Source organism: Scatophagus argus, chromosome 8 (assembly GCF_020382885.2).
Source record: "Scatophagus argus isolate fScaArg1 chromosome 8, fScaArg1.pri, whole genome shotgun sequence".
NCBI classification, from domain to species: domain Eukaryota; kingdom Metazoa; phylum Chordata; class Actinopteri; family Scatophagidae; genus Scatophagus; species Scatophagus argus.
In genome coordinates this window covers 22,683,941-22,710,152 of record NC_058500.1, presented here as the reverse complement: position 1 = coordinate 22,710,152, position 26,212 = coordinate 22,683,941, and the positions used below count along the sequence as shown (strand labels likewise).

Genomic DNA, 26,212 nt, shown 5'->3' with positions numbered 1-26,212 from the left:
AAACTTCAGGTGAAAGAGGCTGTGGCGTCTCACTTCATTTCGAAGCCTAGCACTAGGGCTAGAACTGGCTCTCGGACAGTGATACATGTGATCATCGCAGGAAATTTACAGGTGTAACTAATGACATTAATGATGGTTTCAGTAAGCACTTACCCAGCCCTGGAACTGGAAAACCTTGATTGCAACGGTTATTAATATTATTGGTGACACATGTGTTTGACAAGTCAAAATGTTAAATGTGAGAAAAGCTCTAAACTACCACCAAATGTTTTAATCCATAGTCACCGGAGTGGATCAGAATTTAGGTTTATTGATACTTCACCAAATGCTTGGAAGATTACAACACAATATTATGTATAGAACCGTATAGCACTTTCATTTCTATGTATCTTACATTGAAAACTTTACAGTTTGTATTTTTTTTCATTTACTGTATATATATATTTATATATTCCCTAGCTTTAGGGAAGAAAAGTAGACATCCATAGTTGCAAGGGAAGGAATGCTTTTCAAAAAATATTTAAATGCACTTTAAATAATTACATACATCCTTCTTTTTTTAAAAAAAAAAAAAAAAAAAAGAAGGCATGGAATAAACTACGAATGACCCAGGATGCGGAGTTTTGATTTCACTCCGTTCCTGAACCTTTCAATGGTTGAATGTGACAACACTGATGGGCTTTCTGACCATCCAGAGCAGCATGGTACACTGGGTGGTGTTAATACATGAGCAAACTGTCAGCAACGGATGTGCAAAAATGAGTGTGGGAAATAGACAACAGTGATATCACTGTAGAGGGTCAATTGATGGGATTAGTGGAGGTTTTCATGAGCCAGCTGTAATTCTAAACCCAGAAGACGTTGATTCCATGTTGACTGATTGATGATGATTCCAAGTCCTTCAGTCTAAGGCTCACTAGGGTCAACACGTGAAGGAATGCATGACAAAGGGATGTGTCCGGTCTTTCAACCAACCATTCATTGTAAACCAGCAATTATCATGAAAAAAAAAATCATAAAACAAATCAAAGCAAGTGAGCAAAATAAATAAGTAAAATCTCACTGACGGGCAAGAAATTATAAAGATGACAGGACGGTCGTGCGGCAGAGGGCAGAGACTTCCCAAACAAAGTCAAGCATTAGATCTTTGATAGTGTTGGAAGAGATGCAGATTGTGTTAACCTGCAGCTGAGAGTTTCAGTCTCTTTAACGATGGCTACATAATAACATAGACATAAGGGAACATAAACATTAAAGTGACAAACAATGCTTGGGGTTGGGCACTGATAAGTGAGGGGTCAGATATTACCACATATTTTGATTAGATCACCAAACTCACAATAAGGGTGACACTGACAGTGTCATTTTCTAACAGGCACAGGCGGCCAAAAGAGATCTTCGCAAAAAGTGAGCAAATTCGATGGTATCGTCCATTTGCATTCAGATATAGTTTTAAGTATTAAAGAAAAACTAAACAAAACAAAACAAGCCATCAAAATCAGATGCATGGTTTGCAACAACATCAATAAATTATTTGTTTACAGTTCTCTTCTAGTCATTGCAAGCTGAGATGAGAGTCGGAACAGGGGTGGGGGTGATGAATGACTACAGTCAGCAGGGAGCGCTGGTCACAGTGCTGTTCATCCCCGAGAGAGAGAGAGGGAGAGAGAGAGAGTAGGGAGGAAGGACAAGGTAAAGACTTTTCTACAAGCCGAGTGCAGTAGAAAAGCTCAACACATGAACGCAGAGTCCTGAACTGAGACAGAAAAGCTACAGTCTTTGACGTCTGCCTTCTCACATTGCAGCCCCTCTGTAATTTCTTCCACACCAAAAGAGGGAGAAAGTCTCTTATGTGTCCACTTGTGATCTACTCATCAATGCCAATCTCTCCAGCTGTCCATCTGCCTGACCCCGTGCCCACCCATTCTAGGATGCGGGAGTCCGGGCAAGCGCCCCCTCGGGAGCAGCGATGTGGAAGACGGAGCCGATGCGCAGGAAGAAGCGCCTGAGGACGGCCCGCAGCTCGGGGATCAGGTCAAACTGCATCATTTCACACAGGTGGGGGTAGTAGCAGGAAGCATGGGGCTTAAACTGCAAAACAAGGAGAAAGTGGAAAAAATGTAAAGTAACATTACATATTTGCCAAAGGTGTAACGTGTGTATATAGAAACATTAAGACTATGCATGTCAGAGAAAGGAAGGATGGTTTCTCCGGGATATGCAGGTGCTACAGGAAGGCCAAAGAGTTCACAGCAGGGTGTATGTTTTTTGCTGTATTTTGGTGGGCAATTTCTTTGAATAACAAGGTTGCATTTAGGCAAATAAACAACATTTGTAGCAGTAAGATTTAACAACAACAACCCAGAAGTCACAGCAGGCCTTGCACAAGAGAACGGTGCCGGCCAGTCCACTTTAACAATACCGTTAAAATTTTTGTTTATGCGGTGGCTGGTGTGGTTATTGGCATTCTCTCCCGAAGCTGGCTGTATGGCGCCAACATTTCCTATTGCTTCAAGCTGCATGCTGGGTTGTTTTCCATCTAAAAACTGCCACAGGTTTGGGCCTAAAATGCCCTCAGAAAAAAGACCTGAGTCATAGGCTGCCATGAATCATCTGTGAGTCATGCAGTCACACAGAGTGCATGACTCATAGGTGACAGCTCACTAAAGTGAGTGTATAATCACGAAAAATATGAAATAAATAAAAATAAATACAAAAGTTGAATTTCACATAACACTTCTCATAGTATTTTTACCCCAGGTCCCTCTTTAATTTCTGATCCTGGTTCAGATTTATTCACAGCTATGATCCACAGCACCAAAGTGTTTTTGAATATAGGCAAGTACTGCTTCCCTGCCTTGATCAAACCCTGTTCTTTACATACAGTAAACACAGTACACTTGATGTGAAGGAAGTGAATGTGTGTGTGTGTTCCTGCCTTGTCATCGGGCAGGCGTAGCGTCCTGGTGAGCAGCAGCATCAGCAGACTGTTCCAAGCCTCTCTGTGGCTTTCTGAGGTCAGACTGATGAAGTAAGCCAGAGCTTCGCTACACACCCTGAGAGAGACAACACACACCCAATACAACACTTAAAAGGTACAAATGGTTGGTCTGTATCAGAGCTGCCACACTGTTGTTGTTATTGTTATTATTATTAATATTAAAAAGTGGGCCAACATTACACATTCTGAAGGTTCCAGCAACAGCTATTTAACACATACATATTCTTGATGTAGCAGCACATGAGTCAACCGCTCCCTTGCAGCTGCTCAGTGACAAACACAACAAGGTGATCTGTACCAAGCTCAAGCATGCCAATATATTCCAGTAAATACACACACGGTGTGTGCTTCATAAATATATAATGAGATATGAGAAGTGTCACAGAGACAGCTCACATAACACGTGCTGCACTTTCTGGAAGTGATACAGTTGCTGCTTATTTATCTGAGGTTCAACGTTTAACCAGGCAATAACACACACTCATCATGGCTGAAAATAGTCCCTAACAAACAGATTTCTCTCAACACTTTTGTTTGACTAATCCCCAGCTTCATCTTAGGTAGGTGTGTCAGATCTCTGAGGATCATGTCAGATGTTGTACTCACAGCAGCAGGCGCGTCTGAATGTCAGGCCACGAGCCTTGCAGCTGAGGGTCAGAGTACATCCTGAACAAGATCCTCAAGCTGCACGCAAGACTGCTGGTCTCCTGCTTCAGCAAGTTGGGCTTGGACTTCCCTTTAAAGCCTGAGTGCAAAAGAGAGAGACAATCATTGATTTAAATAAAAAAAAAAAAAAAAAAAACAGCAGTAGAGGACTTTACATGGCCTAGTAGATAAAACACACAAATATGCAACGTCCCTGTTGCATGTTGCACACATGATAGTAAACACGTCTGTCTGTATCAGTCCTGCACCCACACTCTCCACACGTCTTCAGTGTTTGACAAGTACTACCAACATTACTGAAGACAAATAGGTTAAGAATTGCTTCGATTGCACAGAAAGGCGACATCCTCATTAGACAAGCTGTTTTGGGAAAAACCAGCGGAACCTTCCACTGAAAGTGCTGTATTTTCCAGAGCGGTTTATGGGCTTAATGATGTAATGAATGATCTTTATTAACATTCGAGCTTTGCGTGTAACAAAGTGAATGTCCGTACCCGTGAAAGCGTGAAAAGCCTAATTAATTCCACGCTCACTAGAAAGGGTAGGCAAACTCAGTAAAATATACAAATAATTAAAGTAAGTGGAAACAATGAAATAGTGGCAACCCGAATTTGGGCTTTTAAGGCCTAAAGTAATCATGTGACTGACTACTTTTTGCCAGCTGGCTGCTTAGTCCACATCCTTGTGGAAAGTCCTGCTCTCTGATAATCCTCTGTGAATACTCACTGCACCAAAGAAAGCATTACGTCAGCAGAGAGCTCATTCAGCAAGTCACAGATTTTAGGTTCAATCCAGTCACTAGCACAATATCCAGCTGAACTTTAAACTCATAGTGAACAAAAAGTTTAGATTACCTTTGAAACTTTGGGATTTTAGAAGCAGCAAGAGTTTTTTTTTGTTATTTTAAGACACTCTAAGGCTGCTTTAGCAAAAGATGACCTCATAACTTGTAATATTATCTGAAACATTCTACCAAACGTCTCATACATGAAGATACAATTTAATGAGGTGAAGTATCTTCTTTTCTTTTTTTTTTTTGTATTTACCTGCCCTCCACAGTGCTGTTCTCTGTTCGTTGTTGGAGTTGAAGTCCTTGGCGAAGGTATGCGACTCCAGCAGACAGTCCAGCAGTTTGAAGAGGTGTGCAGATGTCATGTGTCTGTACATACCCTGATCTGGACCCGCCTCGCCTCCCTCAGCCTCCCACTCTTCCAGAGCATCTCGCTAACAGGAGAACATTTTTAGACAACTTCAATCAAAAAAAACAAAAAACAAAACACAATACTTCAGCTTCCATGACTCCTTCTTTGTCCTCTTTCTTTGTCCTGAAGGGCAATGTTCACTCCATAGAGCAGCTGTTGTAACATACCTGTGCGGCAGCCATGTTGTCAGCATCCTCCTTCTTGCTGGTTGCCGGGTAGAAGACAATGTTGTCTATGGTTTGGATTAGTTCAAGCTGGACCACACATTTAATCAGCAGCCCTGCAAAGAGCTTCTGGTCTGAAACCCCTAAAGGACAAAAAGCAACAAAGATGTGATAGAACAGTTTAAATCTTTTCTCATTTCCAGATAGATTTTCAGATTGAATTTGAGTTTACAGGAGGCTTAAGTGTGTACTCACTCATGTTGGACTTGCCCTTCCAGGTATCATCGCTGGACATCTGGCTGTGTCCTCTCTCAGACAGAGCTCTGTCATAGCTGCTCTGGGATTGGGTGTCAAAATCAGCGTCCTGGAAACAAACAGCGACGGACATCATGAACATTCGTGGGTTAGTGTCATTCTTCTGATGTGATAGAAAGGTCTTTCATTGTCTAAATCTACATCTGCTGAGCTTTTGTTGCAAAGGCTGTAATTATTGTTAAGAGTGTGTTTATTTATTTTCTTACAAAATGTTTGCCATCTGCGGTTTCCTCTTCCTGTCCAGCCGGTCGCCAAGTCAACAAACTGTGCAAAGCAAACAGAAAGGCAGGTCGGGAATCAGGTGTCATCGCCGCACTAAAGCACCATAACTTTGAAGTACTTTCATTTAATAATTAATCCCTAAATCCCCCTTAACTTTAATCAGTCAGGATGAGTTGAACAATGGACACAATGAAAGCATTCGTCAAGATGTCTGTATGCAGTTTCATGAACATGTTCGAGCTGTGGAAGTGGACTAACTAAACGAACCACATCTCTGGTTGAAAGTACAGCGGTTCAGGACTTACGTGTGAGGGCTGGTGTTCTGGAAGATCTCCAGCATACAGGAGCAGGTAATGTTCCAGACCTCGGGGCTGAACTTCTCCCCGTTCAGAATCACCAGGTTCTCCAGACAGTTTGTCCCCGACCGAGCCAGCTGCTCGTTGTCTGGAGAGGAAAGGTAGAGACTTCAAAACACCGTCAGCTGGTTGGAGACTTTGGACAAAATAATCCTGGTACAACAGCTGAATGTTTGGATTGTGATACACTCATTCACTCCCAAAATACTAATGAATGCATCTCATTCAGTACCAGTGACAATAACAGCTTGTATAATAATTGTTATAAATATATAACAATATAACAATATAATATTGGACCTTCTTGTATATTCAGAAAATGTTATTTCTTGTTCTGTTTAAAGATACTAGTGACTGATGCATTTATTTATTCCTTTGGATACACAGTGAACAGAATGCACCATGTTCTTATTATGTAAACGCTGCCAAATTCCATTTTTGATGTTAACTTTGGTTATTGTCCGCTTAACATATTAAGGTTTATATAAGCATACGACATCTTAAAATGGCAAAAGAAACTGTAACAACCCAATAATGTTACGCATAATGCTTTGAGATACTGGAAGGAGTTGGAATTGTTTTCTAAATCAATAAGAGGGTACAAAGTGCAATAGTGAACACCCACCTTGCCTGACACACCACTGCAGCTGTGTGAAAATGTCAGCCAGCAGGATTTCACTGAGAGGCTCATAAAACTGGGTGAACACATCACAGATGGCGTACAGTGCATGGTTACACGTTGTTGTCATCCACTCGGTTTTCTGGAAGCAAACAAGAAACACACAGAAGCAAATCATTTTTCACTCTGTACGTGTACATTAATCATTGACAGTTTTTTTTTTTTTAAAGGTCAAACAGCCGTGGGACTTGACAGCCTGCTAGCAGTAGCTTCTGACCTCTGTCTGCTGCTCAGGGAGCTTCATGTTGTCAAATATGCGGAAGACGATTCTGAAGAGGTCGTGCCACCAGTGCTTCTCGAAGGTGTGGCCGTAACTCTTCATGATCTCAAACATGACCGTGAGGCCTCTGTCAGAAGCAAAGACGAAACAGTTCTCACATCAGTCTGGTTGCTTTACAGCTCTGAAACCAGCGCCACAATATGAGGGACGGACCTTTCATTTCGCGCAGTGGATGAATGCCTTATTTTGTCTGACCAACAGTCTAAAACTAAACTAAACTAAATTTAATTTAGAATATTCTAAATCACAGAAAAAGAAGCAAATCCTCACATTTAATGGCCCTCCATTTCATCAAACCTATCTACATGGGTAGACAGTACTACAGGTATTTTTGATTTGGGGGTCAACTGTCCCTTTAGGGAACAGCTGGACCCAGTAATAGGCATTTTTTTGCATGATTGATTGAAAGAAACAATTAATCTGAATTGTTACGAATTATGCACAGCATATTGCTTGCGTTACCCAGCAATATCGCTGAAAGGTGTAGTTAAATGTGTGCTAAAAGCTGAAACTTAACACCACAGTTAAATGACAGTTTGAGCTGTTTTTTGTTGTGTTTTTCATACCTGGTCCGGACATCCAGCTTGCAACGGTTGATGATACAAGAGAGCTCAAACAGAATGGGAAACCAGCCACGAACCCACACTCGATCACCAGGGGCAACGTTCATGTCATCGCTGGTGTATTCCCTCAAGGTCTGCACAGGGACACAGGAGGACACAAATTCACTAAGTGTGATAGGACATAGTTATTTTTGGAGACGCCACAAAGTGGATTTTGCAAACAGTAGCATTATATTTCACATAACTGTCTTTTTATTGGACCAGTGTCATCATGACTCTGTTGCTCCCACCTGGGGCCTTTCTGAGACGTATTTAGCGCAGTGTCGTATGAGCCGGATAGCCTCCATGCTGGTGTCAGGAAAAGCTGCGTTGCACACAAACTCTGACAGGCACTTAACTGCATCCTGGAACGAATCAATAGCAGCTGCAAAGTGCTCCTGGAAGGTGTTCACTGAGGGTGATGAAGAGAAGGAAAGAAAGGAAGGAAACAAGGATGAATTCATTGCTGATTTGAGCTGTTGTTTGATTAGTTGAAGTCTCACATTCCTATGAAGGCTAAAGTAGGACTGAGGATATGCCTCGCTTGTCAGCACGAGCAATCTGTGACTGCAGTCATACTCACTGACAATGTGCCCAGTGGTCTGGAAGGCCAGCTCCACTATAGTCTCATCATGGTCGGAGGCTGCCTGGTGAAACACTGAGAAGATGTTCTTCCAACCTGACCGGATATTGGCCGCCTGGGAGTTTACCATCTGAGCCACGCACCTGATCACCATGTCTCTGATAGTGGGGGACCTAAGAGGGGTTGTTACATACATGACTTAATGCTGTGTTTCTTATTCTGGAGTTATTATAGCTTCACTAAAACACACCACTACAATACCACACCAAATTGTAATTGGTCTCTTCGTCCTTGTTGGCTGCTGACTGGAGGCAAAATGTCATTTAGCCTACTTCATGAATAAAGTGAAAAAGAAGAGACTTGAGGAAAATAACTGGAGTCTCTTGTGAGCGATGAGTTCAACAGCAAATAGACAAATGATCCTGTGGTCAATCTTGCACAAGTAAGGTCTGTTGAAAATTTACTTTGCTTTTTGTGTGAACACAGGCACAGCACAAGTGGAGTTATATAAGACAGAAAGATATTGTTGAGTCTAATTCCCTGGTCATCAAACCCCAATGCTTTGGGTTGGTGATGTATGACATCAGCGCTCTGTATGAACTATTTTCAAACACAGATTATTTTCGACGCCAAAATCTTCCAGGGCGCTGTTAACAGCGGAAACTCTGACAATGCAGAAGCACCGTTTCTTAACTTGTCTGCTCAACAATATCCCTTACCTGTTCTTCTTCATAATGTGCTCAAAAGGCCTGAGGAAGTCTTTCTGGAAGCGGAAGTTAGCCAGCTCTCCTTTCTCCAAGAACTTCATGGAAAGCTGCCTCAGTGAGTCCACAGCAAAGATGGCTACATCCTCATTGGGGTTACAGCCCACCTAAAGGACAACACGACAGTCGTAATCAAACGTAAGCAAAACTCGTAAGCAAACTTTCTTCAGTCTTTTCAAGACTGTTAGGTCAGTATGTGGACTGTTTACTCATTAAACTTGCATTTACTGATTGTATTGGCCACTTGAAAGAAAGGAAGTCATCACAGATATTAGGATAATATTATTATTGAGAATTCTTGGCCCCAACAATCATGTAGTGGTCTGATATTGTGACAGCCCTAATTCACAAGCTAATAGCTGAGCGCGTAGTAAGGTAACACAGTGGGTTTACCAGAACTTGTTAGATAGAGGGGGAAAAAAAGTACTGTCAAGAGGTGTGAGACTGGACCAAAAACAGTAAAGCTGTGATTCATAAAAGCTAAATTTAAGAGCTGAAAGTTGCTAAAAATGCTACTCAAAGCTGGAGACAACAGCAGGATTTGGTGATAATTCTCTTGGGGTTCAACTATTTCCACATTACCCATTGTGGCATAGCTTTTTGGTATAAAATATCAATAAGGGGAGTTTAAAATTTTGCCAGTAACTCTGATTGTCAGAAATAATTACTTAGTGACAGATTTAAAATGGCATTTTTTAGATTATTATTATATTGATTATTATACTTGCTGTTAAATCTTAGGCCTAAACATGCCTCACTTGAAGTACATTATGACAAACGACAATGTCAGGTCTGTAACTGCAAACAGACATATTAATTTAATTTAAGTTACTTTATTAATCCCAAGCTGGGAGATTACTTCTCTGCATTTAACCCATCACTGACTGAAGCACACACACATGCAACATGCAGTGAAACACACAGGAGCAGTGGGCTGCATCAAGCGCCCGGGGAGCATATATTTGGGGGTCAAGTGCCTTGCTCAAGGGCACATGAGCTAATAGGGGGTGGGGACATTATCACTCCACCACACTCAAATTTTTTCTGCCCGTCCAGTGGGGGAATCGAACCAGCGACCTTCCGATCACAAGCCACTTCTCCAACCTCTAGGCCATGGTTGCCCCCATTTAATTTAATTTAAATTAAAGAGCATTTTTATATAAATCTGAGTCCTTAAGGGGAGGTATGGGAGAAAACAAAGCGCACAGAGCAGTGCTGTGCCCTCCTGCTGTGGTGAGACTGTAGATCACACGTCTGCCTGCTTGAGAATTTCCAAGTGACAATACGACTCCACGGACCTTATTGAAGTGGTCTCCGATGACCTGCCAAATCCGAGACCACTGCAGCCTGATGCGGTTCATGTTGTAGTAGGAGATTTCCACAATCTTCTGTAAGCTGAACATCCTCGGCTGGTGTGCTGAGGCCAGCTCATCCATGGACACAGCGCACAGCCACCTCACAAAGTCCACTGGAGACAGTTAAACAGCAACACATGATGAAGGAAGTCTCTACTTTGGAATGCACACAAACAGAGATGCACGTGAGGGCGAAGACACACTCACCAATTGCATTTCCATCAAGTCTGGTGGAACCAGTGAAGATCCTGCAAATATCACAGAAGGGAACAGAAACCTTTACCCGTCACAAAGAATCTGTTATTAATGCCCTGTACCTGCACTTCATCTTTTGTCTTACCTGTCCACAGCTACAACCACACTCTGAGAGCTGGTTTCTCCTACTGACTCCTGGATGTGAGCCATCTGTCTCTTGTCCTGACTTCCCACCAGGTTACCTGCAACAAACAGAAATACCACATATTCAGTCAGGTATCAGATCCGTACAACAAATGTGACTTTTAAATGAACAGTAAAAAAATTATTAATGCAGAATGTGTGTGTGCGCTCGCTTTAATTTTCCACTAAGAAAGCCCTTGTTTGTGCACAAAACAGTAGCTGCTTTGGAGTTAATATTGGAGATTATGTGAATTTAGTTAACATGGCTGTTGCTGGAGAAGCACAACAGTAACTTGTAGTTTGGATGGAAATAAGAACTGAGATTTTAAAAGTCAGGGGTTGAATTGTGAATATAAGTTATGTTGTGTGTATGTGTGTGTCTCACCAAGCCCCAGGGGCATGAACTCCTCTGTGCCGGAGGGTAAGCCCTTGATGCCAACCTCCTTGTCCCGGACCACCCCTGAGATGTAACGTGTCTTTACTCCTGTGCCGATCAACTGGGCAAGCTCCAGCTGACTGATACATCTCAAGATCTAAAACACACACACACATAAACCACGATTAGCCGTTAGGGACATTCATGTCCCATAGATTTTAGACTAGCTATGACAAGCTCAGAACAGTTTTGGGCCAGTTTAAATGAAAACTACATTCCTACCATTGAACTAATGCAAAATGTAGCAATACTTTTTATGTGTTGGCTATTCTGTTTATGAACAAATAATATGAATGATCAAGTGTTCTGGTTTGTATGTCCTGACTCAAAAAATAAATTCTTATCTTAAATCTTACAATCATATTTACCAATAATCCATTCGCAATAGGCTGTAAGTAAACACTTGTCCAAAAAAAATACACTTTATATGTACACTTTTCAATTTGTGTGATTTATCCTAGTCAGTCATAGTGCTGCGCCTTGCATGTTTTGTCCATTCGAGTACAAATATATCATCCACTGTCCACCTTTCAATTACACATGCCCTTACAGGTGGCAGAGATCATTTACTTTGGTAATGTCACAGTGTGTGGGGAAATAAGTTGTGACATTATGAGCATATCTTTTCAGTTTATTACTGCTGAAACAGTTACTGTCCAAATCATCCCTGTTGCAAAGCTGTCGTCCAATTAAAAAGGACATTACTCTTTGCACAGAGAGTCTTTGTGTTAGTCTTATACAACAGCCCCTATTTCAGAGAAGGGTCAGTATGTAGTGCTGTGGAACTGTATTGCATTATACTGAAAGGTGATTCTAATATTTTCAAACTGCAGCCTTCAAAGTGATTGTTCATTTGACTTAACATCTCAGTAAAACAAGGAAAACTGAACATTACAACCTTCATAAAGTTTTTTATTGCAAGACTGTTGGAGTAATGGTTGCCAGGCTGCCATTTACAACCATTTTGAGAAAGTGGCAACCACATGTTGGCTTGGTTACCATCAATAATTAGATTTTAAATATCTGTTGGATTAATAGTGTTATTTAAAGACTGCTGTTACAGTTGGAACACAGCAAAGCAAATAACTTATCTTAATTCATCAGTTTAAGGTGTCTATAAAAGGCAACCATATTTTCAGTTTTGGCAACCAAAATCTGATGGCTGTTTGCCAGCCTGAGCTAGGGCCTCACCTCATGCCAGGAGTTGCCCAGGTAGTTTCCATCAGTGTGGGCCACAGTGATCAGGGTCTTGATGGTGTCAATGTTCTTCTGCTTCATCTCTGTGATGCTGGAACTGGCTGTCAGCAGGGTGAATCTGGCCAAGGCCTGGACGTACGCGTCTCGCTCCAACTACAGACAGGACGGCCAGTTACTACACAGTCACAATTTCACGCTTTTAAACGCTAAGAATACAGAGCCTGTTTCAAAATATGTGATTAGTTGAGGAAAAAAAATAGAAAGAAGATCACGATGGACACAATTTAAAAGTTAAAAAATATGAAGCTCGGTTTGTGTGGAAAGATGAGCACACCTGCATGCTGAAGATGCAGGCGATCCTGATGGCACATCGAATGCCCTCCAGACACAGCGAGGCCACCTCCGGGTCGTCACAGTCCTGCAGTCCCACACTGAACGCTGCCAGCAAAGGGGTCCACGCCAGCTACAACACACACAAATGAGACCACATCTGATATTTCACTTGGTCGAACAGGCCGCCTCTCTGGTTACCACATGCATCCCGCTGTTCAAAGATCTGGTTCAATCTAATCAGGAGTGTTATGAACAAAGGGGCACCTTGAACATGGGCCTGACGTGCTCCAGGTGTGTTGCGCTGAAGAAGGGGGCCTGAGCGTGGCTGACGGCCTCCATTAGAGCTTTAGCGGTCTTTGCCATCTGCTCCATCTCCATGTTGTAGAGCAGACGACGCTGCTTCTCACTGGCTACACCTGGAAGGAGGGGGACAGTCTGGATAACACCTCTATGATACATCACTAGTCTGATGTCTTTCTCTTTTCAACAGCCAAAGCATTACGTACTCTTCAGAACACAAACCTCGGAGAAGACCATTTTCTTTAATGCAGATAATGCTGACAGAATGCACGTGAAAGGAGACTCACTCTGCTTGCTGGACTTTGGGGTGATAGAGAACTCTTTGCTCTCCTTCATGGCTATCTTCTTGCCTGCGATCTCATCGTATATGGCAGAAAGATACTCTTCAGGCAGGTCCTTACTGTCGTTAATACCGCGATTCATCTTGATGTACTGTTCCTTTGTCATCTTGTTCTTCACCTACATAAGCGAAAACAGTCCAGAAAGACAGTAAGAGTGATCAATTAAAATGGGAGGCAATTGGAAATGTGACAATGGGACACAGTGAAAAAACATTTCCTGTGAAGACAGTCAAGTATCACACATATTTGAATTAAACAAAAATACGCTGCCTAATGTCTTACCATTGTCATGTGTTAGCTTCTATCATGCTTTGGTCTTTATTTATTAATCTGCTTCAAATGACTGCCAGGGTTGCAGCATTTTTAAAACTGCAATTTTCCAATTTAGCACAGTATTTACTCAAATGTACCCAACCCACAGTTCATCTGATTGGTGTATTCTGTAGCTTAATTTCCAATACGGGGCAAAACAGAAATAGTGCTAACCGATAAAACGTCTTTTCAATATCATCGCAATATGAACATGCCCAGTAAAAGCTTGGCAAGACGGTTTGAAACGTTATAATAAGAAAAATAATTATATTCACACTTAAAATGTAAAGCTAACAATCAGCAAACCTCAGAAGAACTGCTAGTGGCAGCTGCAAGGTCAGCTGGAACGATGGCCGAGGAATGACAGCTAATAAGTAAATACAGGCGTGCTAGCATGTATTTATTTCCCAGTCATATTGTCATTATGACATGAGGCGATGTTAATGCACATATTACGCAGGCCCAAGAGGAAGACAACTGATGAAGTTGTGAAAATTTTAAACTTCTTTTAAACTTCTTTGTTATTTCTGTAAACATAAAATATATTTAACAGACAAACTTATTACAAGTGATCAGATTATACTGGTCTCAATCTGCCATGAGCCACAGCCACAGAGTGGCAAAAAAAAAGAATTCGAACAGTAGAAGCAAACAGAAGCAGACAGGAAGGTAAATGTGTGGTTAAAAAAACAGCCTGTTGCTGGGGTTCTTTTGTCTTTCGGTGCTGCATGAAATATAGTGTATCTTATAATTTGCTTTTGCTTACTGCTGTCAATTTAGTGTTTTCACTGACACCGTTGTTCTCACTTCTTCTCTCTCACAGTGCACAATATATTATGCCTGCGTTTCCCAGGCTTTAAATTTTAGGTGTAATTTCCCCTGTCACAGTGCTCTGTCAGCAGCAATAAATCAAGAGACCACAACTATTTGTAGAAGGCTGTGTTGAGACAGTGCACCCTCCCTCATTCATTTGAGGGACCCAGTCGTCAAAGCAGTCAATTAGGAGGGCTAACCCCAACCCTAAATTCAGGTCCGTCCAGCTAAAAGTCCTGCCTTGTTTGACATTTCCCGTCCGACTAGGCACTGGTGTGACCAATAAGACACACGGAAGCTCTAGTCGATTGCTCTGTGCTGCATTTATATGGTTTACATGTGATTAGAATGCCAAAGAATAGAACAGCTCTGACTGTAATAACTTTCCTGAGTTGTAAAATCCTGTCTCACGGCGTTATAAACTACTGTGCAGTGTTTGAGTGAGTCCGATAAGCCCCATTCACCTGTTACTCTAACTGGATGCTCTGGATGGTATTTCGTCATCTCATTAGTCTGCAAAACAACACAGCCCAACCAAATCAACTCCTTGCGTTTTTTTTTTTCACACAACACACAGGTGTAGTTTTTGGCATGACTCTGAGCCACTGACATATTTAAAGACGGATGACACATCTGCACCTCCTCCCTTCAAAAGTCATTGTTGCACTGGTGACACCATTCAGAGTCAGTGTCTGTGCAGTTGTGACCAGGCGGTGGAGCCACAGTATCAAGTGACTCAGTCCTGAGCAGCACTCAGCTGTCAATCATGACGTTTCATCCCTTTTATATAACATCAAATAAGTAGTTAAAACCAAACTTATCAGAAAAATTAACAACTGAACATACATGTGATAAGAAATAAAATAGCAGAAACCTGCTAACCTGCTAAAACTAAAAAAAAAATAAAAAAAACAAACAAGACAAAAAAAACTAAAACCTAAAATGGCAGAAAACATCAAAATTTATCTGTTGTGTACTTTGAGTGTTTAGTTTGGCCCATGTACCCTCTGCTAACATAAGGGGGGTGGGGGTTTATGACCTGTACTGCAGCCAGCCACCAGGGGGGTGAATGAGATGTTTTAGCTTCACTTTAGGGAAGCTCCCAGGTCATCCATCTTACATAAAGTCAATGGTTGAAGCCCTTTAAAATACATTTTTCATGAGTCGAAACACATGAAACACAAGATGACTCTTCAACCTCTAAAGAAGGACTGTTGATATTCCATGAACAGACAAGACACATTTGTAACCTTGATGGCTCACATTTGGCGACAGTGATAGGTCTCACCTGTGGACTGTGCAGGTCTGTGGTGAGCATAATGATGGAGTATGCCAGCACGTAGGCAGTGTCTGCACTGGCAAACAGAGTCTGTCTGTAGAAGAGGACACATAGCAGATCAACAGCTGACAGCTGCACCGCTCTTTGGTTTCTTTCATTAATTCAATGTAAACTTGTAAAAACTAAAAATAACAATACGACACTGAAGTTATCAGATAAGTACCAATAAATCTCAGAGCATCATATTTTAATAGGTGATCTATGGTGGGCCTTACCCCTGGTTGCACTCCAGGTACCGAGCAGCAAACTTCTCCATCAGCCTGTCAATCTTCTGGGCCTCACCAGGCAACCTGAAGCCTTCCAGGAATGCTCTGAGAGCCGAGACAAAGTCCCGTCCGCAAAAGTCCAACTGGTCCACGTAGCAGTACATCACTTCTTTGTTGAACTTGATGTTCTCGCCCAGGAACTCTCCCACCTGTGTCTGTGGATGCAGAGATTACTAACAACAAATGTTTGTTGTTTGAGAACACAGTGTTGCATATTTGAAGATGGTATAATCCCTTACAGTGTCCAGTCTGTCCTCCTGGTGAAGGAATTGGGCAATGTCCTCAGCCGTGGTACCCAGCATGCCCTGGTCCTGCAGGTACTGGATACCTCGCTTTGGCTTCTTGTTGAAGCTGTGGAGAGGTGAGAGGGGAGAGATGTCTTCTCTAAACAAGAACTGAAGGTATAAAACTGATATGAACTGAGCATTCTGTAAATCCCAACCAGGCAATGAAAAAGGGCTCACAGTTCAATGCCGTGCTCGATGATGTCCTTCTGCTGTTTGATGACCTCGTACTGCTCCGGATGATCCGCCTGGGAAACTGCCATGCTGGAGGACACAGTGGAGTCCAGTGAGCTGATACTGTCTCGACGTCCCGCCAGCTGATCTGGAAGCTTCAGCTCTCCTCCATCACTGTCAGAAGGATGCTCCTGGCCTGGAAACAAATCGCACACGCACACAATAATTATAGCAGTATAGACTCGGTCATGTATTGTTTGCATATTTACTATACAGCACACACTTACCCAAGTTAGCTTGAAGGTTTGGATTGACATACATGTCTTTGCTCCACTCCACCATACATTTCAGGATGGACACCAAACATTCCAGGCCCTTCTTACGAAGGCTCAGCTCCTATGGATATCATACATACACTCCTAAGTGGCATTTCAATGACAACTACATACATGATCAAAATTCAATTATGGTCACATATGTAGTGGAAAGCTTAATAACTAGGATGTCTAATTAAAACTCTTCAATTATGCTGAACCTCTGAATCCTTGAGTCTACCTGCAGAGGAGTCATCCCGAGCTCCTGGCCACTCCTGCCCTGAGCAATCTTTGACAGGTCATTGACAAGGCGCTCAAAGATGTTAGCAGCGTTCAAGTCACAGTCATAGTTCACGTAGATGTCAACCACGCACTGGGCATCTGAGGTGGGAGGGGGGTATATTACAAAAGCTTTAAATCATATTCCTCAGATACAACATGGTAATAACAGCAATACAAGTAAGTATTAAAGTAATACAATACAAGTAATAAACATATATATTTACAGTTCAAGCACATGTCTATGTCTATTTTCTGTTATGTCTATTTACTTCTATTTTGATAAATTTTTACTGCTTTTTCCTGTTTTTCTATATTCTGCATAGCTCTCCATTATAACAACTTGTTCCTCTTGACTTAAGTATGTACACAAGAATGAAGCTCAAAGCCAGGGTTAACAAAGAAACCAATGACATGATATTTTTGACAATGAGGATAATTTCTGACAAAGCCTGGCTATACCCAATGTAGTTCATAGTATACCCCACAGGGCTGTATGATGATGACACTATACACAAAATCTTGTGTCACAGTGATACCTGCACAGATGCGTGTTAGTGTCTGGATAACCATCCATTTGTGCTCAAAGGAGCTGGTCGATGTCTCCAGGATGGTCAGAAAAATCTCCCGGAAAAACACCTGAGGAGCGGTGGACGAGACGAGACAAATGTCAGCACGACTCTTTAACCAAAATGTTAAAATAAAAGTTTTCAAACTATAACGGGTAACGGGTACATTTCTCTGTTCAGTGTGAGGTACGTCAGACTAACTAACTCAGCACAGGAGACACAGTCTGTCACTGTCACTCTGTACCTCTATCTGCATCTTCAGGTGGACCTTGAAGTGGGACAGCAAGGTGAGAAAGATGGCCAGAGAGAGCTCAAAGACCTCAGGCACGGAGGAGACGCCATTTTTGGACAGCGCCACACACAGATACTGTTTGATGGCGTTGACGAACATCTCGTGAGTGCGAAACACCGGCCCGGCGCCCTGCAGCACAGAGAGCAGGAGCTGCAGGGAGACAATCTTTGACCGCAACTCATGAGACCTGCAGAGAACAATCGTATGAGCATCAGTCACACTGTATTGCATGTCTTCTGTGTAAATATAAAAGGAAACATTTGTGGAACATGCACAGTAAAAAGATAGTCTTCCAGTTTATGTTTTATTAAGCTGAGGTAAACACTAGGTACTTGGATATAATTCTGATTGATCATGGTATTTATTTATTGTAGGCCAGAGTGACTTCTATGTGAGCTTCTTTTGGGCTCAGTTTACTGTGGCCTATTCACACTGACTGGCTCAGGGTCTAATGTTACAGTAACGCGAGATGACAGAAGGCACACCAGGATGGAAAAGGGCAAGTTTACCTACGGAGACTAAGATGAAGCACTGTGCATGACCAAAGGCAGCTATATCTGTCACGCACTGATGATTTAAAATGCACGTTCTGTGTTACCATACAGGAAATCATCAAATGCAATGATCCTGGATCAGGATGTTACAGCAAATGTTTTTAATAATGTCTTTAATCTCGTGATGTAAAAAGAAATGTGTCCAACTGATAATAAGGTCTGACTGAAAATAATTTGATATAACGTCATTTCTGGACTATAAGCCGCTACTTTTTTCACACGCTTTGAACCCTGCGGTTTAAACAATGACGCGGCTAATTTATGAATTTTGCCTCAAGACGAAAGTGACATTGACAGTAACAACGAAAGAGAGACTGACACATTCAAAGAGAGAATGGTGCACTCAATAGTCTGGAAATTACGGCACATGTTATCATGGATTTATACATAGGGATTGTCATATAAAAATTAAAATAAATAAATAAAACATTCACTTTGGGTCTGGAGGTCCATCAGCCAGAGGTTTCATGGACAGTTTGCACAGAGAGCGGAACACCAGAAAGGCATCTTTCTGCAGGATGTGTGAGAAACGGGCAGCACTGTGGGGTCCCTGCAGGGCCTCAGCATCCTGGAACAGATGAAGAAAATCAGTCTGACCATGTGTCCACACGTGTCCTAAAGACCTGAGGCTGGAGTTTTATCAACCTGCTCCCATAAAAAGTTTCTCATGTTACTTTATACTTATTTTACTCACCACATTGTGGAAGCAGAAGTGCATTTCACTGCTCACTACTTCTCCATTATATTCAAAGAATTCTCCAACCTGCCTTAACTATGTTCAAGTGTGACGGAGAGGAACTAAAGAGTATTGATGGCCAGTTTTACTTGACAAAAACTGAAGAAAAACAATATTTCTACACCAAGAGAGCAAGCTTTCAGGACATACATTGCATGTGTGAAACATATTTCTTATAGTTGAGGCTGTCAGCACACCTACGCATGCTTACATGCTCATGAATGTTTACAACCAGTGACCCAAAATCATCTATTGCGGGTCACTTTGCTATGGCCACTGATGCAGTCCCGTCAGGACACTAAAGGTAAGAAATGCCAGTAATATTTTGAGATGTCTGTGTTATGACAACTTGAGACCAGTCAAGACAACATAACCTGTCATAAACATATTACAGGGCAAATTATCGAACGTAAAGAAACGAATTAGCTTTGTGTGTTAACATTAATTTAAATGGTAACACTTTATATGAAGACCACATCTATAGTGTGTTGTATTTCAAGCCCCATCAGTCAACCTCTAGTTTATATCTCGTCAAGAGCTTCCAATAGATCCTGCAAATTACAATTCATTGTAAGTCACAGCTATAATGTCTTGTGACTGTTGATAAAGTGCGTTAGAGAGCATTAAAATATGCTTGGACTATATTATCATGTTATGAAACCTGCTCACCAGCATATCTGTGGAGGAAACAGAAGAGCGGTCCTCAATGATGCCGTTCATCTGCTGACCCTCTGTTCTCACTCTGGGAGGGGGCATCTCTGTCTGCTCAATGACACGGTGGGCTGGATGTTCACCTCCTGGACGAGAAGACGGAGTGGACAGATCACGAACAAGAGACAGAACACGCTGTCACCGACAAGTGTACTGACATTTATCAGAAGAAAAAGGGACAGAAGATATAAAAGAGACTCAAACAAACTCAAACAAAAATAGCCGAGACAAGCATGTCCTGACCTGTTCCACTGTGCCTATCTGTGGGCTGATGCTCCCCCTCCTCTCTTTCAGCCACCGCTGACTCTGCTGGATTTGGACTGCTCTCTGGGTTGTCCCTTTCTTCAGCTGGCTGTGCTGCTGTTTGAGGTGTCTCCACACCTTCATCTTCAAAAACTGAATCTGATGTAAACAAATAAAGAGCATAAAGAGTCATCAAGATTAAAAAATGTTTTTATACAAAAGCTGCACAACCCACAGTTCAGGCCTTCCTAAAAAAGTTAGAGGAAAGACTAATTTAAATTGAAAGTTGGAGTTCCAAGCTGACACACACACACCTCTCGATGGGGTGACCGGTGCCCCTACATTCAATGGAGCATTACCGTCCTCAGGTTCTCCATTGACTGATGATGTGTCCTGGTTTGGGCCTGGCGGTGGCGGTGTTGAGTTGGTGGTGTTGATTGTAGTGAGGTCTGGAGAACTGGCTGCTGGAGATGGGGAGCTCTGGGGCTCTGGGGTAGGGGTCCTGTCAGACCGAGGGGAGCTGGACCTCTGATTACCTGGGACTGGAGATGGATTCTGCTGAGGCAGACGAAGCCGATCCTTCTCTTGCTCCTGAGCCTCCAGAGCCTGCGGAGGAGAAAAGTGGAAGAAAATAAATTGTCACCTAGAAAGATCACAATGTGGTAGTTTAATTTAGCGAGTTCGGTCCGTCTTCCACTGCGTTCTGCAAATGATGCTTATGCACTGATATTAAAGTCAGTCATCTGAGGTGGTGCCTGTACGTTTAATGGTGGCACCATTCAGTTTGATTTAAAAACAATGCAGATGAGAAAGCAATACATTCCCTATGTTTTGCCAGCAATGCATGATAAGAACATCAAACTGAACTAACAGCCTGGTTCTCCATTCGTGTGAAGATAACATTGAGCATCTGCGTGAGTGTGGCCTTAGCGGTGGTCTGGTTGATGAGGTTGCGGCTGGCCAGGTAGATGTTGTAGCAGGTCCTGACTGTGAGGAGCACCGTGCCCTCATGAATCTCTATGTGCGGGGAGGTCACAGTTGTCAGCAGGGCCTGGATGGAAAGAAAAGGAAGTGAAAGAATTATCAGACAACACATCTGGTTCACAACATGCTGCTGAATCACCACTCCACTTCCCTTCTTAATGGGTACATTAAGGCTAAATATATTTGGTTCTCATACTCTGCTACGGTGTGTTTGCCATTGTTTATTTTGATGTTACTCAAAAGGTGAGTTTCAAATTAAAGAAAATCATTAGAAAAATGTCCACATGGTTGATTCATCTGCATGGTAATTTGTGATCCAAGTTTGTATAAGTAGGTGTAAATAGACCTCACATGACATTGAGGTCTCCTTCAGTGAACGTAATGCAAACAGTTAAGTTATTAATCTGTACTATAACTCTTTTGTCAACAGTGATAAAACTGTTTCCTTATAAAAGGAAAGACTCTGCCCCTTCAGACAACCAGGATGTATTTCATTCCCTCACAGGAGACGTCAGTAAGCTGTAGTTACAAATACTGTGCAAACACAAAGCAGGTTTTCAAGACAAAGAAGACCAGGAAATGTGAATAAACCTCATTAGGATGTATTAAACAGCTAAACTTTACATAAAGTTAACTCTTTCTCACCAATCCAAAGGTTAATACTGGATATTCCTTTTCAGACTTTAGAGAAAAAATTAATCACCAATCAAATCCATTTTTAAAAACAAGTTGGACGAGCCTGGCCACAGTCACAGAACTGGTTAGTTAACAAAGGATGGCTTTTCTAAGGAATGTGCTTGTTGTTCGAGCTGCATTTGTATGATCACCAGAGTAAAATGATAAGTTGAAATGGCTGACAATGTCATAAACATCTCAGTTCGAACTGAGTTTGATTTCAACAATATGCAAGAACACTGATGGCTGCTGCCAAACATACAAACAGGTGTTGGGTGTACCTTGATGATCTGGAGTTGCACTCCCTCATCAGTCTGTGGGCCCTGGAAGCAGTTACAGATGGTTTCAACCAGCCGGTCAATGAGCCTCTTGCCCGGAGTTCGGCTGTCCGGAGCATTGCCTGTGATGTGGCCGTACGCAATCAGCTTCTACAGGGGGAGAAAAGCGTTTCAGTTTAGAGCAGCAGAGACAGAGTGTAATTCTCAGACCCAGTTTGTATTGTTAAAGTCATTTTGTGGGGTGTAATGCACAGAATTCACTGCACATGCGTTTGTATGGAGGTATATGTGAGAAGCTGAAATTTAGAATTCATTTTTGTGTCTCCATAAGTTTATTTAAGGGTTCTACACATACTTCTGTGAAGCCTGGGGACTTACAAGAGAAAAATGAACAACTTAAATTGCCAAAAATGGGTCAAGCCAAAGTACACATCAAGTAAAATTTTCTGCAAACTGTGCAGACTCTGGCTCCAAATGATGTCACCAGCTATTACAGATATTTCAGTTTCATTTTTGTACAGTGGAAGGAAAAGGAGACGCATTGTCCATGTGTACATGTGTCAATGTTTTTCATTATCAATGTGATAGCGATAATAATATAATAACAATAAGAAGAAAAAAAAATTACGCAGCTCACATGAAAATCTCAAAACATTACTTGAAACAAATTGTGACCCCTGTGCCACAATTTGAAAAATAAAAACAATTAATTAACAAAATTTAAACAAAACACAATACATTAAGTATGCTGTCCATCGACAGCATAGTTAATGTATTATAACCAATGGCATGTGTGTGGAATGCCATTGGTATGGTAGTGTAATGGTAGTGTCACTGTTGTACGTGCACATCAGACGTGTGAATCAGGTGGAGCAAGATTTCAACCCACCCTCTGCCCAGGGGAGGGGGGAGGAGTGTCACAAACCAGTGTACGTGTGTGTATGTGTCTCACTGGATATTAACCTGCAGACAGTCCAAAGAGGTGCTAACTATCCGGGGAGACTTTGACTGACAGGCCAACTCGAAAGGCAGCACATATTTGTCAGCCTCGATGTAGTTGGCTCTGGGCGGGACCACTGTACCATCCCTGCAGAGATGAGAGCAGAGCAAACAGCTGTGACAGTGGCTTGCTATAAACACACTATTGGTTCACGTAATAAAAAAAAAAAAAATACTAAATGCTCCATTGAAACTTCACTGAAAGGGTAGCAGATGATGTGAGTGAGATAAAGTGCAGTGCAAATTTATATGTTCACAGTGCAGGATTTTACAGAGCTTTGAGGCTTTACATTTAAACCTTAGAAAAGCATAATGACTTACTGTTAAAGTAATTTCTTGTCTATAGCAGCAGATATATGACCTGAAGCCTGTTTGAAGGGCTGCTGATATACTCCAAAGTAGCAGTTATAAAAAGCAGCAAATCACCTTAGTCACAAATCAAAGTGAGCAGCTGGAGTTTACTGCAGACTGCTGTGGGGCAAACTTCAGCTCATGTCACGGGAAGCGGGAAAAAAAAAGAAGTCATCTACTACTCGACCCAATCAAGCATAGCAGCAAAGCGATACTTACTTTTGTTTTTCAAGCTCTGCCTTGATTTCATCTATGGAGGGAAACACATGAGACTTAATGTTATTCAAGTCTAAACTTTGACCCTTGCAGCTCATAGCAGCATGACAACATTTGACTCTAGATTTGGACCAGTCACAAAAAAAAAACCTGCAGTACGACATGTTGCTTGTTTCCTTGCATTTTAGTGGCCATATACGTGATGTCACTGTTCAAAGTGTATTACTGGATTGCTGAGCAGGATTCAATCCTATGTTTTGCTGCTAATCACGTTTGGTTAAATTGAACGGCCTCCTTCAGATCTTTGGTCTTATTCCCAGCATAAACATTTCCATCTGCTCTGCTGTCTAAGCTCTTCTAGCTAAATCAGTTTCTAATTCTTCATATTTTTCCTTCAACCCCACATTGATCTGTCTAAAGCCGTACTTAGTTATCCAGCATTGCGGCCTTGGATACACAGTGAGCAATGGTGTGCATTCAGCCATATGTGAATACCATAATCGGTTAGATTCACACACAACGCAGTAGCGAATACTTCTAAACTCCAACAAGCTCTCCATACCACAGAGCTACACAGGAGACTAGGATGGGCAATATTCACCAGAAATCTCACAATCACTGCCACAGTGATGACATGATGACAGAACTCAAATTAGAACCAGGAATGAATGACATGGAATTTCATATAATAAAAGTATGAGCTCAGTTCCTTTCTCCATCGTGTACAAATTAGCTGTGGACCAAGATATACATTGAATCAACATGCTAAGGTGTGCTGCTTCACTTAAAGGCATTAGCAAAAAATCTCCTTTGACTGCATGCTTAATTAAACATGGATGCGACAGATGAAAAGGCCTGCGGTTCACAACATGGCACTTTAAATGTTTGGACAGTGAAACAAAGAAAGATGAGATATCCATGGAGGTTACAAGGAGTTTACCAAAACACCCGACAAACAAACACAAAATAGCTTCTGTTAGGAGTGTGTGGAGACAAATGGGAGTATTGTGTTTTACTGGTATCATGAATAGTGAGAGAGTAGACAAAGCAGCTCAAATACACCGACCTGTTGGGCCACCTTTCACTGACATTTATTTTTTTTGCAGGTAATCATGTGGTCCAACAGCTTAAATGTACTGAAATAATGAAGCACACCTTCGTTTTTGGCCAATTTCTCAATCAACTGCATCAAAACTGAGCGACAAAAAAACCCCCTCAAATGATAACTACTTATATGTGATTAGTACCAGACCACCTGAGTATCGTAGGATTTTAAAGCCTCTGTACCAACAACATATTGTGTACCCACTTGCTGAGTTACCACAACTACAATAAGACAAGGATGTGGGTGCACACAAAATGGGTGAGCAGGGCAGCTTGGACTCAAATCTAACCAGCAACACCACGATTAAGTGAACCGTCTGGTACGTGTAACACTATCCGTGATTGTGATGAATGGAAAAGCACAGGCGTCAGAATATCCTGGAGTAAGATAGCTTGTGTGTCTGGCGGCAGAGCAGGACTGGGCTTTCTGGCTGAGTGACAGTGCTACGTACAACACAGGGATTGGTCTGTTTAGCAAGCTAACCTAGCCCTAACTAGCTAATAACAGCCACATATTTACTTGGTCATCTGTCCACGTTGACAGTAATGATAGTGTTGTGAAGGCAGGATGTTAACACTTCCGAATTTCAGTAAGATGTGAAAGTGACCCCCACATACTATTAGCTACTGCTGCCTTAAAACGTCAACGGACGGCTGAACAGTCGGCCATTCAGAGGCTAACGCTAACGTTAGCTAACAGGGTAGCTCTCGTCTATCTCTCTAATAAGCCACACACGATCGAAATGTTTCAGTGAAGCACTACAGAAAACACCGGGCTCGACAAGCCAGTATTCAAAACAAACCCACTTACCAAGCGCCACCTGACAAGCTTTGCGCAGCTGGCTGTGCTGGCTCCTCTTCACCTCCTTATCCGAGAGGATTTTCTCCAGCGCCCTGGACAGAAACATGCTCTTCGTTTTACTGTTTTCTGCCTTAGACTGCGACTGCTGCTGGTGCTGCTGTAGTGCTCGATGTTGCTGTTGCTGCATCTCTCGGTCTTGTTGCCGCTCTTCTCTCAGGCCGTCATGTTCGGCCTGGCCCTGCGAATAAGCAGGTGACAAGGAAAGCTAACGAAAGCCAGGCTATCGGTGTCAGTCCAGTGGAGCTGTTACCTCAGCTCAGTGCCGCCATGCTGGTTACACGTCACGTCACGTGATTCTCAGCTGTCTGGGTTTTGACTACAGCACCCTGAGGGACAGGTAACCTCAAAAATGGGGTCAAACAGTGTCACATTTAACTCATGGATATTTATACATCATCTAAAGCCGATATTGTAAAATTTGACCGAATCAATATATGGTAGAAGACATTTTAACGATTCAGCAGCGCCAACGGTTGAGCAACAGTTCGCCGTTTTCACCGCGGTAGCAAATCAAGCGCTCCCAAGGAAAAAAAAAAAAATGGTGCAGAAACGTCCTGTAGGTGGCGCTAAAATACCACAATGAAGTTAAACCAACAACGGTTCAGTTTTATGCTACGTACACTGTGCATTATTGTCTGTAGTATACCCTGAGCTACATAGTAGATAAAAAAATACCTTAACTT

The 26,212-nt window shown here is 42.1% G+C and overlaps 1 protein-coding gene across 1 annotated transcript; it reads right to left on the bottom strand.

Moving 5' to 3' along the window:
* Positions 1–290: 290 nt before the first annotated feature.
* Positions 291–26,033, bottom strand: arfgef2 (ADP-ribosylation factor guanine nucleotide-exchange factor 2 (brefeldin A-inhibited)). The gene is made up of 39 exons (XM_046396210.1): positions 25,479–26,033; positions 23,567–23,597; positions 22,961–23,084; positions 22,001–22,147; positions 20,932–21,111; positions 20,375–20,666; positions 20,061–20,219; positions 19,776–19,903; positions 18,805–18,938; positions 17,769–18,003; positions 17,495–17,594; positions 16,918–17,057; positions 16,650–16,758; positions 16,369–16,558; positions 16,144–16,255; positions 15,854–16,059; positions 15,588–15,672; positions 13,121–13,292; positions 12,798–12,949; positions 12,535–12,663; positions 12,195–12,353; positions 10,953–11,100; positions 10,530–10,626; positions 10,397–10,437; positions 10,133–10,302; positions 8,790–8,941; positions 8,071–8,243; positions 7,739–7,899; positions 7,452–7,582; positions 6,823–6,952; positions 6,552–6,687; positions 5,876–6,014; positions 5,555–5,612; positions 5,289–5,397; positions 5,037–5,176; positions 4,714–4,891; positions 3,608–3,746; positions 2,939–3,056; positions 291–2,091 (listed from the first exon to the last, which is right to left on the bottom strand). Exons 1-39 carry the CDS (start codon positions 25,654–25,656, stop codon positions 1,927–1,929), a joined length of 5,547 nt encoding a protein of 1,848 aa, XP_046252166.1. The 5' UTR covers positions 25,657–26,033; the 3' UTR covers positions 291–1,926.
* Positions 26,034–26,212: the final 179 nt, after the last annotated feature.